Here is a 20515-nt window from a genome sequence, read left to right on the forward strand (position 1 = left end):
TGCTGTGGGGGCTGCAGCCTCCCTCGTCATAGCATCAGCCCCCCATGGTGGGGGGCAACATAATATTGTACTTAAAAACATGAAATTATTTATGTATTTATTTTTTAAAAGACTGTGTTTGATATGGGATTAAAATGATGGGCTGTGTATAAGATATAAACTAATGATTCATTATTTTAATATTTCATAAAAAACTAGGCTACTACCCCAGAAGTGCTTCCGCCACCTTACATTCGTTTAGGCATGGGTAGCAATAGGCAGCAGAAACGTATTTCTGACTATTTCGAGGTGAGAAATGGTTTTAATTCCCCTATACGCTAGAATAAGGCTGCATATCACTAAATATTATGTCTGTATTAAGCTATTAAGTGATAAAATATGAAATTATTATTTTTTTTTTGTGTGTTTTTTGTTTCAGATATGAAATCATTCCCCCATATCCATAGTCGAATGGACTTTCAAGATGTTCAATGCTCAGTTTAGGCTATATTTAGGCCATGTTTCATTCAAGTATTCCTGTTCCTGTTGATTGCAAGCTGTTGTTTGTTTTCAATTCAATTCAGTTTATTTCTATAGCGCCAAATTCACAACACATGTCATCTCAAAGCACTTTACAGTTCAACCAGATCATCCAGTCAATTGATACAAAGTTTTCTATCTAAGGAAAACCAGTTGATTGCATCGACTCATTGACTCAGATACAATCCCTCACACTAAGCATGCTTTTAGCGACAGTGGAGAGGAAAAACTCCCTTTTAACAGGAAGAAACCTCCAGCAGAACCAGGCTCAGTGTGAGCGGCCATCTGCTGAGGCTGACTGGGGTTCAAGGAGACGGAAGCAGAGACATAAAAAGCAGCTGTAAAAGGCGGCCCCGTCCAGGAAACACACAGCCAGGCAGACGATCAATTTTGAAAGATTAAAAGAGAAGATATAAAGTTTAAAATGTTCATGCTTTGTTCCGATGCATTTTAAATGGCAGTTTTTGGCGACAAATGTAGGCCTACAATATTATGTTAAAAACGTCAGCCACAGCCCTCAACAAAATGAAGTCATGTGTTTTCCAACCCAGCCATCAGCCCCCCTCGCTTGAAACAGCTTCCAGCGCGCCTGAGGACAGACCAAAACAAAGTATGTCATTGTTAAAATCTAGGCAAACGTTTCAAAAGGTTTCTTACAAATAGAAAAGTGTGCCATGCATTTTCATTTGGACCCATTCATTCTGTTTATTCTAGAGGGTGACCCGACTCCAAACCTATCAAGACATTGCCGTCCACCCCAGCGAACAAGCCAGGCAGGGAAAGCGAGAGAAGCAGCCAAGAGGCCCATGGAGAAGAATCCCAGGTTTACCGCTAAGGTTACGAAATGTGTTGACAGGAAAACAAATTACTGGTTGTGTACTCAACACATCTGGTGTTTGTGGTATTGTGGAAAGAATAAAGCTATTGTTTAAACACAAACATAAGGAGCCTAGCTTGCAGTTTATTAAAAGCAAGTGGCACAGGAAAAACAGAAGAAGATGACTTGGTCAGAAGAGACCCATATTAAATGTTTGGGCCCTAAACTAAAATTATAAAGGAACCTGAACACACTATCCCTATAGTGAAACATGGTGATGGCAGTATCAGGGTGTGGGAAGCTCAGTTTGCTCAGAAGGAACATGGAGGATAGCCTGAGCTGATAGGAAGCTTAATACATAGCAGTTCAATAGATAATATAAGGCTGCAAATTACTTGAAATTGAGCTTCACAATTTGAAAACATACAGTCAGAGCTAAAACTCCAGACTGAAATTACATTTGAGATTCTGAGGCCAAACGTTAAAGATGATGTAAACATAGGTTTTCTATCAAACTCAACTTAGGTTCAGCTCTTCTGCAAAGGCTCGTGGGTGAAGCCTTTAAAGTGTGGACATTCACACAACGTAGAGATGGGACTAAAGACTTGAAGCATTAATGGGATTGAAACGATCATTTGAAGGGCTGAATTAACTGAAATGGGTAACAAACTTTCCTATTTTACAAAATCAAGCAGTCTAAATATGCATGAGAAGCATCAAAATGTTAATTTTATTAATGAGGGCACTGATTTCTCAGAGCTATCTACAGTCATTTGGTAGAGATTTTCCACAGGGAGACCAATTTTTAAGATTAACTAGAAAAGCTATTAAACTTTACAGGACATGTACTCACATAGAGGGGCACCTTCCTCCTGCTAAGCTCCATCACCAGCTGCAAGCAGAAAAAAAAATGACAAAAAAATTTAAAGAAATAAAAAAGATGGGGGGAAATGCATTGAGTATACCATGCGACTCCTTCCTTATGGGGTTTTTGTTTTTCCATTTGATCCTGAAGAGGTTATCAAAGCAGTCAGAAGGGTCACATCTATAAAAACATTTTTTATTTTTTTTATTTTATCAAAAGAAGTTGAACAATGATTTTAATGAATGACCTTCTTGCTTTGGTGTGTGTAAAGAGAGAAGACCAGAATGTCCACGAATCTGATACACACATGCTAGTTTGATACTGAGCGTGCCCGCTGACGTGCACGAGCAGGAAATCGATTACATTTCAATGCTGCAGGGTTCAGATCTGCTCTGTGTCAGCGGACACTTCCTAAATGAGACCCAGCAGCGAGATCTTAAACTGCCACAGTCATTGCTCATAATGAGACAGCTTCCTGTCCACTTCCAGTCTTCTCAAATCACACTCAGAAAGAAGAAAGCAAATCTTCCTCCAGGGGATAAGTGTGGAACTAGCTGTTTATGACACAGCAAATGTCTTCCATAATTAATAAAAGCATTAAATATGCTTAAATAGTTGCACTGAAAATGTTTTTTTTTTCTCTATGGCTCTAATTTATAACCAGATGCATATTCAGCTGCAGAAGCTTCCAAGACCCCTAAAAACACTTCTGCAACAAATTAAAATATCCTAAACTGACATAAATGCAATTATTTTGTCCTTACCTTGCAAGTAGAACCTGGGGGTGAGCTGTATTTCCTTCAGAACAAGCTCTTAACTGGGATTCATATTCTTCTTGTAAATAAGCGATCAGACTGAGGCCACTGCTGCATGCAGACTGTCTCAGCCTTCCTCTGGTACAGCACTGATGCTTTTTCAGTCTTCAGCTAAAATCCCTCCTTACATCATATAGGTACCTTACCTTATTGCTACAGTGACCTCAAGTGGAAGAAAATAAAACAGGCAAATTCATGTTTAAGCATACATTTTCAGTGGAAATTTACAGTCCCTGGCACCTAAAGCCACTTCAAAAATTTCCAACTTTGACAAATTCTTCAGTATGGATATGGTTTTCAAAGTTTTTCACAAATAACTGTCTAGGCCAGGGGTTTGCAACCTTTAAAAGTCCAACGAGCCATTTTTCCAGAGCCCAGACAAGCATTAGTTGTTTTCTGAGCCAGAAATTTTACATGACCTTTTCATAAAATAAAATGTATTTTTCAAGATGTACAATATTATCGTTATCGGACAATATTAGCTTAATAACTAATACACCAATATATTCAGCAATATATAAGGCTCTGTTTTTGTGATATAACTTGAGAATTAGGCAGTGCCCACGCCAAAGTTCGACAACAAGGAGATTCTGAAGTAGAGATGTTGCTGGTATTGATGTTTTTTAAAGTCACAGAAACAGATAGTCACTCTGCTATTTGCATGAGTGCAAAGGACAGAAGGGAGCAGACAGCATAGTGTATGTAAGTAAATCTAGGGGGAAAAAATATGTGTTATTAGATTGTTGAGTTGTTAAATATCAGCACATCAGATTTCAGCAAAAATTCCAATACCGTGCATCCCTGTGTACAGTTGTGCATGAAAGTTTACATACCTGTCCATTAAAGACAGACAAAAGTAATAATAAAAATAATAAAAACAATGGAAATCATGAAATTAATTTTATATATAAAACCTATGATCATCCACCTAAACTCAACAAACCTGACCTTAATAACAGAGCAAGAAAAAAAGTAAGTGTAGTTTTATAACAGCTAGAAGTCCACAAATCATGCAGCGAACACAGGAAACGTGGAAGGTGCTTTGCTGCAGTTAGACCAAACTAAATTACGTGCAATTTCGTGATCTTTTGTCCCTATTTTGGAGAGAATCTGGTCAGAGATGATTGAGAGGAGCCAAGTACAGGGTAATGTTATGACCGAATTTAATAAGTTGCTTTTTTTGCCTTTTTTTTAAGTCTTTGAAAACAGTGTATTGCTGTTTTAATAGCATGATCATTAAATATGCACAATTTCTAATCAGAATATTTACATTGTACTGTATAAAAAAATGAAACTATATATTATCTTCCTTCTACTTTGTGATTCTTTGTGTTGGTCATCACAAAATAAATCCTCAACCATCCATTAAAGTTAAAAAAAAAAAAAGAAAAAGTCTAAACAATCCAGGAGCGTCAATATTTTTGTAATCATAACAAAAAGACCAACTAATGCCATGTTGTTCTTTAAACAAAAAAAAGCATGACTTATGAAAAAAAAAAAGTTTATTTTTCTTTGCTTACAAGTGTCAGATATTCTGAAAATACTTCAGACACATACATATTCACATTTACAACCGAAAATGTTACAAGTATTAATATTAAAGCAAATCTTTTAATCTGCTTCCAAAGAGTCTTCACATAAATGCATGGTCCCGTTTTCATTAGGCGCCCATGTTAAAACCAGAGGGTTTACACTGAAACTGGATCAGATGGATTGAAGGAGGCATACTCTGCTATGATTGGTTGATGTTTCCTTAGCTGTTTAAAGAAAGAAGAAAACAAATCTTTTCAAAGGCGTCTATCATCTTACATTGTTTCAGACGCTAATGATAAGTATAATATTTATTTTGCAAAAAGATTTTAACACATAAAATGTATTAAAAAATGAAGCTAGTCTGGGTAAAGTGTTGAACGGACCCAGTCTTTTGCTTTGTGACCTTTCACAGCAGAACACAGCTGCTGGTTTAAATTCATAACAAATCAAACTATCTGTCAAAGAGCATCATAAAGGGAGAAATCTGATTGGCTTGTTTATACTCCAATTGTATTGATGGGGGTTTAAAAACAAATGTTAGTTCAGTCGAGATAGAAGACTTTGGTCTATGGATGCCCACCAGTAGACCTCCCATCCATCAGCATGCAAAATGTTGCATTCACCGTAGATTTTATATCAATCACATATGGTGTTTCGTGATGTTTATACACAGAATGATCTCCTGACCCCAATTGAGATTTTATAAAAATCACCTTAACCCTGGCTAAAATCAGTTCTTCCTCTCAGTTGATCTCAGGTGACATGAAGCTCTGATCTTGAGCTGCATGCTTCGCCTTGAGCCAAGCCATTAGATCTGCTATTGTCGGAGAACGGCACCTCCTTACGAGGAATGGAGGTGGCAAACATGGTGTCCAGCATTCCTAGGACCTCCAGGAGCTCCCGCTCCAAGTTGATCTCAGACTCAAGCAGGCTCTGAAGGCGCAGCAGCTGCCGGTCGATCAGCGCTGACTGGCCGACCACTGACTTGTAGATGTCCAGGATCATCTCCGCTGCAGTCACGAGAATGGGGCTGAACCTAGTGTCAACTATGTTTCTGAGGAAGAAACAGAGAACATTTTTAAACTTTCAATTAGTGAATCGATACATGCCCCGTCTGTCTTTAATTCTTAACTTTAAGGATTTGTGTTGAAAACATTAGATCTGATCTGCTCCATACCCGATGACAAAGTGGAGTAACTGAGAGAGCTGCTCCTCATCTCTTCCTGCGAGTGCGTTCTTTAGAGTTCCTCTACGGTCAAGCTCCTTCATGACAGCCACAGTGACCTCTGGCTGCCTCTTTCTTAACCAGGGCTGTCAGAAAAGAAGATAAAAAAAAACTTAATTTGCCCCTTAACAGTCGGCCTCGGCTAAAACCTATTGGCTCCTGAAGCCTCTGGGGCCCACCAGAGGGCAATGGATGGTCACCTGGTTGAAAGGCTATCTAAGCCATTCTTTACTAATGTAATGATTTTAATCATAGCAAAAAATATATATAAACATTATTTAACGTTTCAGATTCAGGACAAGAACTTAAGCTAAGCTCAGAAATAAGTCTAAGATCAGGATATTTAGTTTTCACTGCTGGTGAACAGAAAAAAAAAGTTGTCACAAGATTTCGGGTAACATGATTTTACATTATATTTGATTTCAGTCTCATTTAACTTAAGGCTCATAGAAATTATCTACAAACTATGCAAAAGTGTTTTTACTACAGTGGTTTAAATATCAGGAGATTTCAGCTGCAAAGAAAAGAATTGCATTGTTCTCTACTGAATTGACATGATGGATGACAGAGGAAAGTGAAGATCAGATTTATGGATAAATGTGACTGATCTAAGGATTTCTCTGGACTGTTCATTATCATTTTATGAACTGAGACAGAATTTTCTTTTTTTTCCCCCACAGAACTTCAATGGAGTAAGATCATGAAGAGCTCATGACTTATGAAAAATAAAAAAGCTTTACACGTGAACATAAAATCCTGGTAAACAATTAACAAAAAAGAACCCTTCCTCACTTTTTGAATGATAAGATAGAAACTCTTACCTCCATGGCTGTATCCAAAGCTTTAGATACACTGAATTTCTTGAGCTGCCTGTCATATTTGGCCAAATGCTCTTTAACCGGCTTGCTGACAAGATAATCATCCTGTAAAATGTATAAAGAACATTAGAAATAAATAGCAACACCATAACAGTTCTTACATAAAATGAAAATCTAATGATAAGAGTAACATTAAACCTACTTGTTTTGGAACATAATTTTTCCCTTTCACAAATACACGATATGAAGGACGCTGCCTCTGTCGGTTAAGTCCTTCCTTTGACTCTTCTGAGTGTTTCCTGTGTTTGATGCTCAGAATACTGTTGGTCATCCCAACAACGATAGACTCATCATCCGGCTGAAACAGAAAGGAAAGCTGTGACCTTCAGCTCTTGGGAAGCATGTCTGATTCGCATCTACTCTGATCTGAAAGCTGCTACAACATAATTATTAAGGTTTCATTTATTTTAATGCATTTTTCCACAAAAACATGATGTTTTCCTTACAGCCAAAGCCAGACTGAGGATTGCAGCGGCATAGTCAAAGTTGTGAACCACTTTGTAGCTGGTTGTGTTGTAGACCTTCACATGCCTGAAAGACAAACACAGCCCTTTCACTCAAACTGTTTCATTCATTCCTCTTATTTACAGAGGGTGGCAACAACGAGTCTAGTACTTCCACTCTAATGTGTATACACCTTTAATACACACAATTGCAAAGAAAGTGACTAATAAAGTACATATTTACTACCTTTAATTGACTGTGTCAGATTTAAATAATGTATAGTATTGATTTTATGTCTACAGTTTACTATATCTTGAAGCTCTTCTACCTGTCCAGAGACGCAGACAACAGCCTCTGTCCGTTACTGCCGAGAGCCAAACAGGTGACAGTTTTATGATGGTTCTTCAGAGACACCAAAGGCTGGCCACCTTTTAACAGATCCCACACTTTGACGTAGCGCCCACCTAGGAGAAGACATCAACCAAAATGTGCAATTTAAGGATTTATTCTACATATTTGCAAATTAACTTAAAAATAAAGTGTGTTTATACACCACATATAAACTATAGATTCCTTGATGTCTAAACAAACAATAAAATGCTAAAAAAAAACATTCATTATCATGTTTACCTTGTAAAACAGATCGAAAAAAGCTGAAAAACCTAAACTGTATCTTAGATGTTTGTGTTACATAACAACCTACTTTAGCCTTTTTTTTGAACTCATAAGATTTAATTTGAGTGAGTATATTATGCAATACTATGTTTTTGTTTTTTTATTATTGTTAGATTAGATCAAGCAATGAAACAATATGTAAAAACTTTTTTATGGCTATACCTGGGGTACCAGTAAAGGTTCTCTAAATATTTGGGGAATATTGCTGCAGCTAATGCAATGCAATTGCTGGTTGTTGGTTTTTAACATTAGTAAATAATGGCTGTTTTAGCTCCTAAGCTGAATTTATTTCTAGCTTTATAATAAACAATACAACTAAACCTAATAGAGTTAAACAGAGCAGTGCGGATCTTGTAAAGGAGCTCAGCTTAAACACTAAACAGCTGCTTTCTGTTCGGTCCTGAAGGATTTTGATAGATGCTCTGTCTAAATTGGCTACTTAAATTTCTGTCACATTACATGGTGGTCCACCCCTTGAACATTTTTCACTGACTAAACTATAAAGACATATTAATTATGATGTAATGACATGTTTATTGTAGGGGAGTGGCAGCCTAGTGCTTAGGGCATGGAGCTTGGAATCCAGAGGTTCTGAGTTCGAGCCCCACTCCCAAAGACTGCCACTCCGGGTCCCTGAGCAAAGACCGTTAACCCCCAATTGCTCCCCAGGTTTACTTCTCAATAGACGCGTGCATTTTCATAGTAGCTTTTGGTTATATTTGGTAGAATAAAAATTAGAGCTTTATCTAACCTAAACTTTAACATGAGTGGTAGCAATAAGGCTGACAACCTGCTGAGACAAGAAGTCCCTCAGAGGGATAAAGAAGGAGGCTCTCCACCGGCTGCCCATGCTCCATAGTCATCACACTCTTATCTGTTCTGGCATCAAACACCTTCAGAGTGTGGTCATAGGATCCTGGAGCAAAAAAAAAAGAAAAAAAATAGTTTATTGGTTATTCAAATCAACTGGACGAGGAAACATTTGGACTCCCTTTGTTTTTATTTTTGTTTTGCATCAAGATAGAAACTACCTAGAAAGCAACAGATATTAATGTTAATCAGCGAAAAGGTTAACTTCCTGTTGCCCCTTTGGCATTTCCCCACACTTCTACAGAAGGACATTCTAACTCACCGGTAATGAAGAGATCTCGGTTCAGCTTGCTGGCAATGCCGCAGCGAATGTAATCCGTGTGTTCTTGGTAAGTAGTGAGCTCAGCTGCATTCGGGATGTCCCACAGCCGGCAGGTGTAGTCGTCAGACCCGGTGATGATCTGGTAACGGTCTGATGTAAAGTCTGTGACATGTACAGCCCTGAGTAAAGAAAAACCAACAGAAAAATATTCAATTTAAATGTATTTTAGTTGACTTTTCTTATGTGGGATTACAGAACAACAGGTAGCATGTTGTCAGAATTCTTTGGATCAGCATCAATTTCAGTCGATGGATCACTTAAGAAATCATCATTCAAGATTTTTGCCATACAAAATATCCATTAGATGTCAAGTGATATTTAAAAATGTTAACATAATTACAGCTCAAGCATTAATTTTAGACTTAAAAGTGTTAAACTTCACATTTGATTTAACTGATCACAGTGGAGAGGGTTTAATTATTGGTACAGGTAAGTAAATAATATAAAGCTCCTGTTATACAAAGGCCAATGTTATTCTCACTATAAAATAATCTTGGCTCAAAATGCCAAATCTTGACTGCCCTACTTTATTTAGAGGAGAGCATAAAACATGGATGTTTAACATGATCTTACAAATTTTTTGCATAAGGAAAAACAAAATACTATTCAATGTGCAGCAAAAACGATTCTCTAAAAGGGATGATTAAAGCCCTCTTAGCTTCCTCCATTCAATTATTATTATTATTATTATTTTTTCAAGGCATAAGTTAAGGTTAAAAAAAGGGTTCAAGCCTGCCTTATGTCAGTGACTCACAGTTTGTAGCAAAACTGAAGCACCTTCTCTTTTATGACATAATAAGAAAGCTAAATAACAGAAACATACTATAATGCTCATCATTTTAGCCTTTTTGAAACTGTAGCTCTTAAAACCTCTGGTATCCCTTGTTACCAGTATCCAGCTAATATCTAGTTTATTTAAGATAGATAAAACTGAGTGATAAAGAAATAACCTTTAACTTAAGGTGAAGAATATTTATTCACTCAGGACCTTATAGATATTATACCTCTCTAACTAAGGCAAAAGCTTTAACCAAACATTACTATAAACTCTGCAGCAACTTATAAAGGTGTTCATTCTCTGGCACTTTACATTTTCAGCATAGGACAGAAAATGTATGTAAAAAGCTTACTTTGTGTGCCCTTTGAACATCCTAAGTGCCACCTTGCCGCTGACATCAAAAAGTCGAACAACTGAGTCTTCGCATCCTGCTACAAGCAGCTGGCCGTCCGACCTGAACCTTCCACAATAAGCAGTGTCCTTGAAACGAGTAAATGTCTTAACAGGCGCTTGGGAGAAGGGCCCATAGATGTGAATCTAAAAAGAAAAAGAAAAACAAGAAAATATTTTATTGAAATGATTATAAATAATCAATAAAGGAAAAACGATTTGTAAATTTCAATAATTGTTCTTCATATTTGTCACTGTCAACATCAATAAGATATTCATATAATGGAGTTTAAATGAATACAGAATTTAAATTTCCAATTTCTTCATGTGAACTATCTAGAATCAACCCAAACAGCGTCAACTCACTCTTGTAAAGGCTGTTACAGCAAAATTATGCGGAGCCACAGGAGAGAAGTCAATGTTTGAGACGGCTCCAAATTCTTTTATCTGGACAGGAACCTATGAGAGAGATAAAGAGGGGAAACATGTCAGCAAATGCATTCATTCAAAAGGATCACAAACTGTTTAAGATTTTATTTCAGCCTCTCACCTTGTAGTTTTTCCAGTAAAGAGTATCCTGTGTGACCTTCTCTCCCAGTTTTGGATACACCAGGATTTTAGTGGGTTTGAATGAAGCCATCTATATGGTGCTTGCAGAATAATCTACATATAGAATATTCAAACGAGAAATACTGGGATTTAAAAAGTGTGTTTTTGTCATTTTAAGATGATAAAAAAATTAAAAAAAATTAACAGACTAAAACTCATTTAAATAGCTGAGTCAAAGGTCCAGAGTTAGTTCTATGTGTCTATATATGAGGTAAATATAAATTATAAAAATGAATCAAAAACTTAAGTATTAATGCAATTTATTTTAAATTATGTATGTTTACCTTTAATAGACTTACCAACTTCTTAATAAAATTAGGATAATAGGTCTATGATTATGGAGCTAAAGCACAACCACATTAGTATTGGCATCTAAATAGTTACAATAACAAAAAAAAAAATATTATTTACACTATATTGCAAAAGGTTTGTAAAAGTTGTTGTATTCACTTAACTGGTGTAATAAAGATATTTATCTTGGGCTGATATCTGAAGGATTTCCTTGTATTAAGGGAAACCTTAGATATTTAGCTTGGAAGGCTATATTACTTTGTTACTCTATTTAAAAGGGAACTACACAATCCAACCCCTTTCAGCTGGAATTTAAAGTACTTTTTTGTCGTTTCAAAAGCCAACATTTGACTGAATCTGAGTCTAAAAGTTTAAAGACAGGAAGAATTATAATATGTTTTTTTTTTTTTTCCAGATGAAAGAGATGTCGGAATATTACGCACGTTGACTCCCGCTCCTGTTTTAACAACATGATGTGGTTCAGACAGTAGAACCAAGAAGGGTCATGCTGGTGAAGTTAACTATATCTTTAGATCGGTCAAAACAACTAAAAAATAAATGGATTTTGTGCTCTTTAAAGCGAATCACCAAACAAAGCTATACAGACTGTTTAAACGACTATAATTTCACACGAAACTGGCTCCAGAAAATCCTCACCTTAGAAAAGAAAGAAAGGTCCCGAAGCGTAGATACCTTTCCCCTAGAATTGGGTTTAATTTTGAAATATATAGACTTTCGTTGCCTTAAGTGGGAAAAAATTTCAGATTTTAACACGGAATCACGTTGCCTGTCGGCGGACAGGAGGGCGCCATGATTGCCTGTAACTACTTCCGCAATGACAGTAATTAGTATTTTAAATACGTCTTATTTACTAAATATTTTTCTTAATTATTTAACCAGAGCCTTTAAAATTATCAGCTAGATTCAAAACTTTTATTTTTTTTCACAACTCAACAATTTTTAAATGTTTCGCTCGATAACTACTTTGCGTCACTTCCGGGTTTCTCTCCTTTCTGCCTCCATCGCCCACTGCGAGAGCCGCGTGCGTACACACTCCCAGGTCTGTTTATCGCTTTTTTCCCGTCATTTAATCGTGTCATATCAATCTGACATAAGTATGTTGTTTATAAATTAGTCCTGTACCACACTGTGAGCGTTATCGTTGGATTAACATATGTGTTAGCTCAGCCTGAATGCGAGTTTAAGAAGGCCCGATGTAGTTGTTAGCTACTTTGCTAACTGAGCACTTTCGTTGACAGAATTTGAAATGTTGCAAATAGTGTATGTCTAGTTAGTTAAACAAGTCAATTGGGGTGAAAGTGTGAGATTTTTTTCTGTGCCTTTCACTAGCCCTATTTTTTTTCTCTCTCTTTTTAAATAAAGCTTGTTCACCTCAGAATCATAAGCATTTCTTAGGCTAAAGCATTGGCTGCCCACCTCTTCCTTATGACTAAAGCAGGAGTTGCACACATGCTCTGAAGTAAGAGGCTATTTTCAGGGCCGTATGACAGCTGTGCATTCTTGTTGTTATTTAGTTGGAAAGGGCAAAACTGAGGGGATATTTTAGGGGGATTTATCTCTGATGCTTTCAGTTTGAGTGTGTCTCCTAATTCCTGTGAACTACTGTATTAATACCTTGGGGTAATTTTTGTATTCATTAGAATTTAGGTGTTTTGTGCCCCTCGTATGTCTCCCAAAAAAAAAAAAAAAAAATTAAAAATGTGTTTTATTGGAATAGAATAGCATAAGGGCCCAAATACCCAGACCCTTTGTATGCTTTGTTTATCTTGATACAAAGCAAATAAAAAATATTGATTTAAAAATAAAAAATAAACTTCTTACACAGCAATTAAGTGTATATTAAAAAAATATTAAATATTTGCCATGCTGTGCTTTATAGAGTATCAAAAGACTTTGAAACGTATCTCATATTTTTATTTAGTGAAGCTAGAATCTTTAAAACAAAAAATGCTTAACAGAAAATTCTCCAGGTGTCTGTTAACTTAAATGCTTTTAACCATATAAAGGTAATGGGTGCTGCTTCAATTATAGTTTCCAACCAAAACCTTTTTACAGACAGCCAATTCTGTTGTTCTTAAAGGGAAAGTATAGTTGCTTTCAGCAACAGGGTTATTGAGAGAGCTGTGTTTCTTTGTGCTTAATTTATTGTCCAAAAAAACAATATGGGATCTTAATGTCCTGCTTCTAAAGTCTCTGATATTTTTCATTCTGATATAAATGGTCTGCTTCTGTTACTGGTTGTTAGCTTTACGTGGGTCAGTTGTTTTCATATATTTTCTTTTTGACTTTTGTCCCCTTTTTTAGTTATATTACTTGATCAAACCTTTCCTAAATTCTATAGTACAAAATTTGTAATAAAGGGTGGTATGAATCTTGCTAATATTGTATCGGGTCAATGTTCGTATCGGCCAAATATAAAAGGTGCGATATGTGTCGTATCAGAAATGGAAAAGTTTTATCGGAACATCCCTAGAAACTAACTCTCGGCTTTGGCTTTTTATTGGAAATCAGTAAAAATACTTAAATTGTAACTATACAACGGCCAGTTTAAAGTTTTTTATTTTTTTTTCTGCAACAAACTTATTTTTTTAAACTGTGGTAAATCTAGTATTCAGCCTAGCCTTAGCAATACCAGTTGAATATATATATTTTTTAAACTCTTGTCCGTTCTTTTACTCGTCAGATGAAGGAGTCGATAATGAACCAGGAGAAGCTTGCCAAATTGCAGGCACAGGTCCGCATAGGTGGCAAGGTAAGTTGCCTGCATACTGCCAGGTGATATTTATGAAGTCTCTTGACTCATTTAACTAACCTAATTACTCTATGTTGTAGGGGTCAGCTCGAAGAAAGAAGAAGGTGGTGCACAGAACAGCTACCGCAGATGACAAGAAGCTGCAGTTTTCACTGAAGAAACTAGGAGTCAACAGTATCTCTGGTATTGAGGAGGTATAGTAAAAAACGTTTTCATATCTTGTCATGCTACAACAACAATCATTAATATAATCTATAGGGATGTTATGAAATGCATCAGCACAAGGTAGAGTGTCTGAAAATCATAAGCTGTAGGGCTGGACAATAATTTAGTGTTGGTATACATTGGCATATAATTTTATTCAATAATGCTGATATGACATCATAACCCATTTATAGTTGTTCAATATATGCTGCGTCTGTGGTTATTGTGTGCATCACTGATTGTCATTCAGGCACAGACGGTTTAAGCCAAATAGAAAGAGCTGCAGCTGACTGTGTGAGAGAGCCCTATAAAATAATTACTGCTTTCCATTTTCAGTTAACTTTGAAAACAAGGAAACCCCTTAATGACATTAAGTGCTACCGATTACTTAAAGAAACCACTTTGTGAATCTAGACTGTTATGTTATCTCACTATATCATTATCTGAGCTATCGGAGTTTTGTCTTGTTGCAACCACTTAAAGAGTCTTTAAGTGTCCTGAATAATTGTGTTCAATTCATTTTTAAATGCAATGTTCATGCAATGTTTTAAATGCTTGTGTTCAAACAAGTCTTACATTTTGTTCAAGCTAATTGGGGGATCTCGTCTGTGAATAACAGTTGGTTTGACAGGGATTCAAATATTTGGTGATCATTCTGCAAAACTCAGGATGCCATACAGAAAAAAGCCCTATATTCTGATGGGTAAACTAACAAATCAGGATTCAATATGAGTGATAACAGTGAAGTGTATACTCATCAGACAGATTTAACTGTTGGTTGTCCCGGGGTCCACCAGATCCTCCATAGATGTTCCCAGTTAGTGGAGTCCAGGAACTACAGTTGGTTCATGGTCACATCAATGTTACTCTTTCCATCTTATTTTTTAGATTGGAGAAAGCTTTGATTCGGTAGCTGGTATTGGTTTATATTGAGATCCATATACACATGAAATTCAGCATAATTGGTCTAAGATCGAGCAGTCAGCTTTTGAAACCAGTAGAAATTATTTTTAAGGAAGGTAACTGGACTTAAAGCTGTTTGGAAATTGACTCAACATGTAAAGCTGTCTTTTATTTTCCTGTAGATCTGTTTTATTTGTTGCAATTTCTTAACTCAAATTTTGTTTTCCCTGTAGGTGAATATGTTCACTAATCAGGGAACAGTGATCCACTTCAATAACCCAAAGGTTCAGGCCTCCTTGGCTGCCAACACCTTTACGATCACAGGGCATGCTGAGAACAAACAGCTAACAGAGATGCTTCCTGGAATCCTCAACCAGATGGGAGCTGATAGTCTTACTAGCCTTAGGAGACTAGCAGAGACCTTACCCAAACCAGGTACACACCAAAAACTCTTCCTGTTTTTAGACATGTTTTTCCGTGTGCTGTCCTCTTATTTAATTCCTTTCCTTATAGTTGGTGAGAACAAAGCACCCATAGTTGCCGCTGAAGAGGAAGATGATGAAGTTCCTGGTAAGTTAGCTCATTTACATGTAATCTAGATAAGGAAATAGTTTTTGCCGCAATGCAAAAGCCCTGGAAACGGTTATCTCGATGTAAAATAAAACATTGAAAATATCTTTTTTGGTTTGATTTTACAGTTCAATTCAGTTTATCTATATAGCGTCAATTCAAAACACATGTCATCTCAAGGCACTTTACAGTCCACTAGATTATACAGTCAAATTGATTCAAAGTTGATTGCATCGACTCAATGACTCGAAGGCAATCCCTCACACTAAGCATGCTTGTAGCGACAGTGAAGAGGAAAAACTCCCTTTTAACAGGAAAAAACCTCCAGCAGAACCAGGCTCAGTGTGAGAGGCCATTTGCTGAGGCAGACTGGGGTTCAAGGAGACGGAAGCAGAGATACAAAAGGCAGTTGTAAAAGGCGGTGTAGGTACCAGACCTGCTCAGGCGGTCAGATCTGCCCGGGGCCCCGCCACTTCTTATGACGCCAATATATGCCAACTTTTTTTCTTCCTCTTCTTTTAGACTAATAAAACAGTTATTCTACTTTTAGGAAATGAATGGTTGTTGGTGATACAAATTCAAAAGTAGTATAGCTTAATATGGCTAACTGACCGGGCTAAAAGAGGCTAACCTGTTAGCTACTGAGCACAGCTAGCCACAGCGCTACCCAGCTCTTTCCCTTTATATCATGCTCTTAACAGTTACTTTGTTCACCATAAAGAGATTTTTTTTTTAAGTTTTATATCGATCAGGTAAAACTTCATCGGTCATTAGACACACTAAGGCTACAAATGCTCCCGACTTAGCACATGGACGCTGCATGAGGTTTTTACCGTTGACTGGTCAACCAATATATTTTACGTCAAGTGGTGATCTTCAGCCAATCATGCAGCATAATGTCACTTGCATGCACAGAACCTGAGCAGATCTGACCACCCGAGCAGATCTGGTACCTACACCAGCCCCATCCAGGAAACACAGTCAGTCAGTGAAACAGGACTGCACTGAAAAACAGGCCGATCTCCAACATCTATAAACAAAGGTGTTGATGGCAGCAGCTCAGCTGATATTTCTCACCAGGATGGTGTTACAGCCAAACGGGAACAGACGCGGGGAAGCTCCTATGAGAAAAAGCAGAGAGAGCATAACAAAAGAGATTTAACTAACAGATTGTGTAGAGTGGGAGATTAGAGATAGAATGAAGCAGAATGATGAAAAGGGGGTCCCTGTGTCCTCCAGAAGTCTAAGCCTATAGCGGCATAACTATAGAGATAGCTCAGGATAACCCGAGCCCTTCTAACTATAAGCTTTATCAAAAAGGAAAGTTTTAAGCCTACCCTTAAAAGTAGATGGGGAAAATCCATGCTTACATTTCTGTTTTGTATCACTGCTGACCTGGATAGATTGTTTGTAGCATTAAAATACAAGCTTTTAACAGGTGGTTAACACACAATGGTCCCTATTTTAGTCTGATCAGGTTTGTATAGTTTTTTATGTTATTCCCATTATCACTAGAATTGGTTTGTTCTTACCACCAACTTCCTCTTTTTTTTTGCACTTTCAGATCTCGTTGAAAACTTTGATGAAGCTTCAAAGAATGAGGCCAACTAGAACAGAACATCTCTACGTTGTCACCGCAGCTGTCATGTCATCGGTTTTTGTTCTGCCTTTAAAAAAACCTGGTGTTAAATGTAACAGTTGGGATTGAACAAGAACATTTTTTTTCTGAAAATCATAATTGAATTTCATAGAAAGTGCACAATATTCTGTGTGATGCTGCCTTCTCTGCGTTGTAATAGCTACCTTGCAAAATGTACTGGTGAAATTGATTGTGTTTATAAAAATAAAATTTCAGTTTCTTTTACATATGCAACATGACTTTGTCTTTACATATTTTAAATCACTGCAACAGTTTATCCTCTTCAATCTTACATAATTATGACTGCTGATTTATTGTGTAAACCTGCTATTAATACTTCAAAAGTTAAGTTTATTATACATTTTATGGATTTATTACTGACAACTAATGAAGGTTGCAATAAGACTTTGTTCCTTTCATGGAAAAGAACATAAGCGTTAACATCCCAAAACATTTTTAATTTCAAGATGTGAATAAGAAAAAACAGTCTTTTTTTAAGTACCTTTGATTTAGAGCTAAATCTAGACTCAAGACTTGATTAGAACTTCAGTGCACTGATATTTGAAGAATATCTGAGTAAGACATAGGTCCTTGATGAATACTTCCTCGCCTCTGAAGCTGCATATTTTTAGTTGCCGAGTTATCTTAATTTTAATTGGCTTTTCTTGGGAAACAGAAATGGAACAAAATGATGGTAAGTGGACTGGTAAATTAACCCAGATGTTCTTACATAGGTCTTTTTAAATCTTGATGCAGTGTTGAAAATTAAGGACAGTGAATAGTAAAAAAAAAATTAGTCCTAAGTGCATGGGTCTTTAGTTTTATATGTTTGGCAATAAAAAAAAACAAATCTATACTTGAAATATATGATCCAAGTGTACAATCTACAAAAAAGGCAGAATTAAGGATCTGTTCAAGGAATAGATGAACTGGGATTTTTCCAAATTCCAAACTAGGGCTTATAATGAAAACAGAAAGTAACTTCATTATTTTCTATTTTCTGTTGTTTCCCCTAAAACTTAAATCTGTTAAGGAAGCATTGCCTGCCATCATATGCTCTTAATGGCTGTGTGTTTCTCTGCACAGTTTGAATGAAAGTAACAGGGGAAAATAAGATCTTTAAATGTTTGCTTTTAAACTGCAGTTAATGGCTTTTGGGCGAATATGTTTACACAAACTGTAACATTTAATAGTTATGCATTAGGATTACAGTGACTCAAACTTAATTTCAAAATGCTTCTTTGAATCTGCACTAGTGTTCATATAATTCTTCAGCCATTTCTGAAAGCTCATAATAAAACCTTCCTGGGTGCATTTGAACCCTTTGGTTTGAGCTTACTGATAAGATAAACTGCCACCAGTTATTGTTTTTGAAGGAGACAGATTCAGACTAGTAATTGGCTAATTGTTACCCAACAGTGGGTAATGTATTTTCTTTGTATAAAAAGATTTGGGAATGGAGGGAAAAGGAGATACTATATTGACATTAAAATGCAGTGATCTAGAAGAAAAAGTGCTGAATGATAAGATAAACCTTTGGAAAGTTATGTGATTTCTCAGAATCCTTGCAGCACAGATTCTGGGATGGAAAGGCAGTCCACGCACTCTGTAGGTGTGGACAGTCTGTATATAAAATTGGTGCATTATTTTATTGTACAAGGATCCAATGCTGGCTACAATTATTTTTTTTCTGCAGAATAGCTGGAGTTGTGTTTGCTGATAAAATTGAGGTAAGAAAAGCCATATCAAAAAGCTTTCTGGTTATATTACCTATACTGTTCTTGGATAACTATCTGTTTTAACTGAGATTTTAGTGGTCAGAACAAATGTGACTGTAATTTGTTAATGTTATCACTCTTGTGATTCCATAAAGGCTTGTTGAACAAAATCCTGTATTTATTAGTGAAGCTCCAAGCTTAACAGTCACGGGTATATATCATATCCAGTGAAGCAATTTCCAGAGCCAACATTTAACCTTCTATGTATTAAAGTACGGTTTCTCCCTTTCTAATTATGATATGGATGTTTTCCTAAAAAATAATATACCAGATTTTTTGTAGAGTATTTAAAAATGCAGTTTAATGTTGTGTTTTGCACCTAAAGCTGTTGAACATTATTTAAAACGGGTGAACGTTTGCACGCTAACATTTGCATGTTTTCCCCACTCAGATGTGACTAAAGATTTTCAGGTTTTTCAGGAACTGAAAGATTATACTCAGCTATTTTTGTGTCACTGACCGAATAGTCTGCATGCCATTTGGCTAAGCAAGATTTTAACATCATACATCCAAAGCTAAAGAAGGCTAATTTACACAGGAAATAGGAAGGTGGGTGAAAACAAAAAAGTTGTAACACAAAATATTCATACAGTAACAGTGAATTGCTCACTCATGATGGACAGGTTATGAGTAATGATAAATAGATGATGCTCTCTTTCTGTTTTCATTCTTTATGCCTTAGGTAGGTGATACTTTGCATACAGGGAAGGGTCCCAAACCATCTGTGGTTTGGAAAATCCTTTAGCCAGTCTCTTTCTTTTTCCAGTCTAAAAGCATGTTCTCTGACTGCATTATATATTGAAGAATATTTTTTGTGGTAATTATTTTTGCTGAAGATTAAGATTTTTTTTTGTAAACTAACACAGTGTTTTGAAAAAGCATTTCCCCCGAAAATATAGGACAGATTTTAATTAGAACAAAATTATTTAATTCTTTAAATACGTTTCTTTAATTAGTATCAATTATTTTTCCAAAGTGCCTTGGTCCAGAAATAAAAACATGCTATCATACAGCTGCTTCAACAAGCCCACTGTCATTTGGAAAAAGCAGACAACACTGTGGAGGTTCACATATTTGATTTCTCCTGTGTATTTAAAGCCACCTTTGACCCAAGTTTAAGCTTATTTTGAGGTGTCTCCATGGTTGAATGATTTTCAGCACTTGATGCGTAACAATGCTCTGTGCAGGCTGCTTTTATGAAAAAACCTGCTTATGAAAATTGTTTGATTACTGTGTAGCAGTGAAAATGTTCAGCCTATTTGAACACTATGCTGAAATAGCTTAGCTAGAACCCTGCTTAATATGAATAGAAACAAGGGAGAGGGTTGAAGATATGATGACGGCCTAAAATAATTTCAGTTTTGACCTGGACAACAGACTCTACTGGAGACACAGCTGTGAAGATATTTACGGAAAGCGACAGAGCAGACTGAACTTTTTAAGGAATCTTCCTTCAGTTTTCAGCTGCTTACCTTCTATAAGTCTGTCTTTCTACCTTCATCTGCTGGGTTAACAGCCCCAGAGCAAATGGCTTAAAGCTATTAAAGAAGGCTGTATTTTTCTGGAAACACATCTGGAACATTTGGAGATGAAAGTATAATGTTTAATGAAACTAAA

The 20515-nt window shown here is 36.4% G+C and overlaps 3 protein-coding genes across 4 annotated transcripts in view; 1 reads left to right on the forward strand and 2 right to left on the reverse strand.

Annotated features, from left to right (window-relative positions):
- Positions 1-3057, reverse strand: part of LOC107089688 (rho guanine nucleotide exchange factor 28-like) — a 65444-nt gene extending 62387 nt beyond the window's left edge. The window contains exons 1-2 of one of the 2 annotated variants that reach the window (XM_015382602.1): positions 2966-3057; positions 2190-2228 (exon numbers count right to left, since the gene is read on the reverse strand). In XM_015382602.1, coding sequence (XP_015238088.1) covers positions 2190-2222 — 33 coding nt within the window. In that variant the 5' untranslated portion in view covers positions 2223-2228; positions 2966-3057. Of the gene's footprint in view, positions 1-2189; positions 2229-2301; positions 2320-2965 lie in introns of those variants that run through there. The other variant, XM_015382600.1, reaches the window with a different exon arrangement.
- Positions 3058-4522: 1465 nt separating this feature from the next.
- On the reverse strand, positions 4523-11842 carry utp15 (UTP15, U3 small nucleolar ribonucleoprotein, homolog (S. cerevisiae)). Its single transcript, XM_015382555.1, has 12 exons — positions 11689-11842; positions 10682-10794; positions 10498-10590; positions 10094-10278; positions 8904-9082; positions 8562-8687; positions 7425-7560; positions 7099-7183; positions 6795-6950; positions 6596-6697; positions 5727-5860; positions 4523-5603 (listed from the first exon to the last, which is right to left on the reverse strand). The coding sequence occupies exons 2-12, from the start codon at positions 10769-10771 to the stop codon at positions 5303-5305; spliced, it is 1587 nt and encodes a 528-aa protein (XP_015238041.1). The 5' UTR covers positions 10772-10794; positions 11689-11842; the 3' UTR covers positions 4523-5302.
- A 125-nt stretch (positions 11843-11967) lies between these two features.
- On the forward strand, positions 11968-17187 carry LOC107089645 (transcription factor BTF3 homolog 4-like). The gene is made up of 6 exons (XM_015382549.1): positions 11968-12091; positions 13736-13804; positions 13885-13998; positions 15145-15346; positions 15425-15481; positions 17046-17187. Exons 1-6 carry the CDS (start codon positions 11996-11998, stop codon positions 17090-17092), a joined length of 585 nt encoding a protein of 194 aa, XP_015238035.1. The 5' UTR covers positions 11968-11995; the 3' UTR covers positions 17093-17187.
- Positions 17188-20515: the final 3328 nt, after the last annotated feature.

Source organism: Cyprinodon variegatus, unplaced genomic scaffold (assembly GCF_000732505.1).
Source record: "Cyprinodon variegatus isolate N-32 unplaced genomic scaffold, C_variegatus-1.0 Scaffold260, whole genome shotgun sequence".
Lineage (NCBI taxonomy): Eukaryota > Metazoa > Chordata > Actinopteri > Cyprinodontiformes > Cyprinodontidae > Cyprinodon > Cyprinodon variegatus.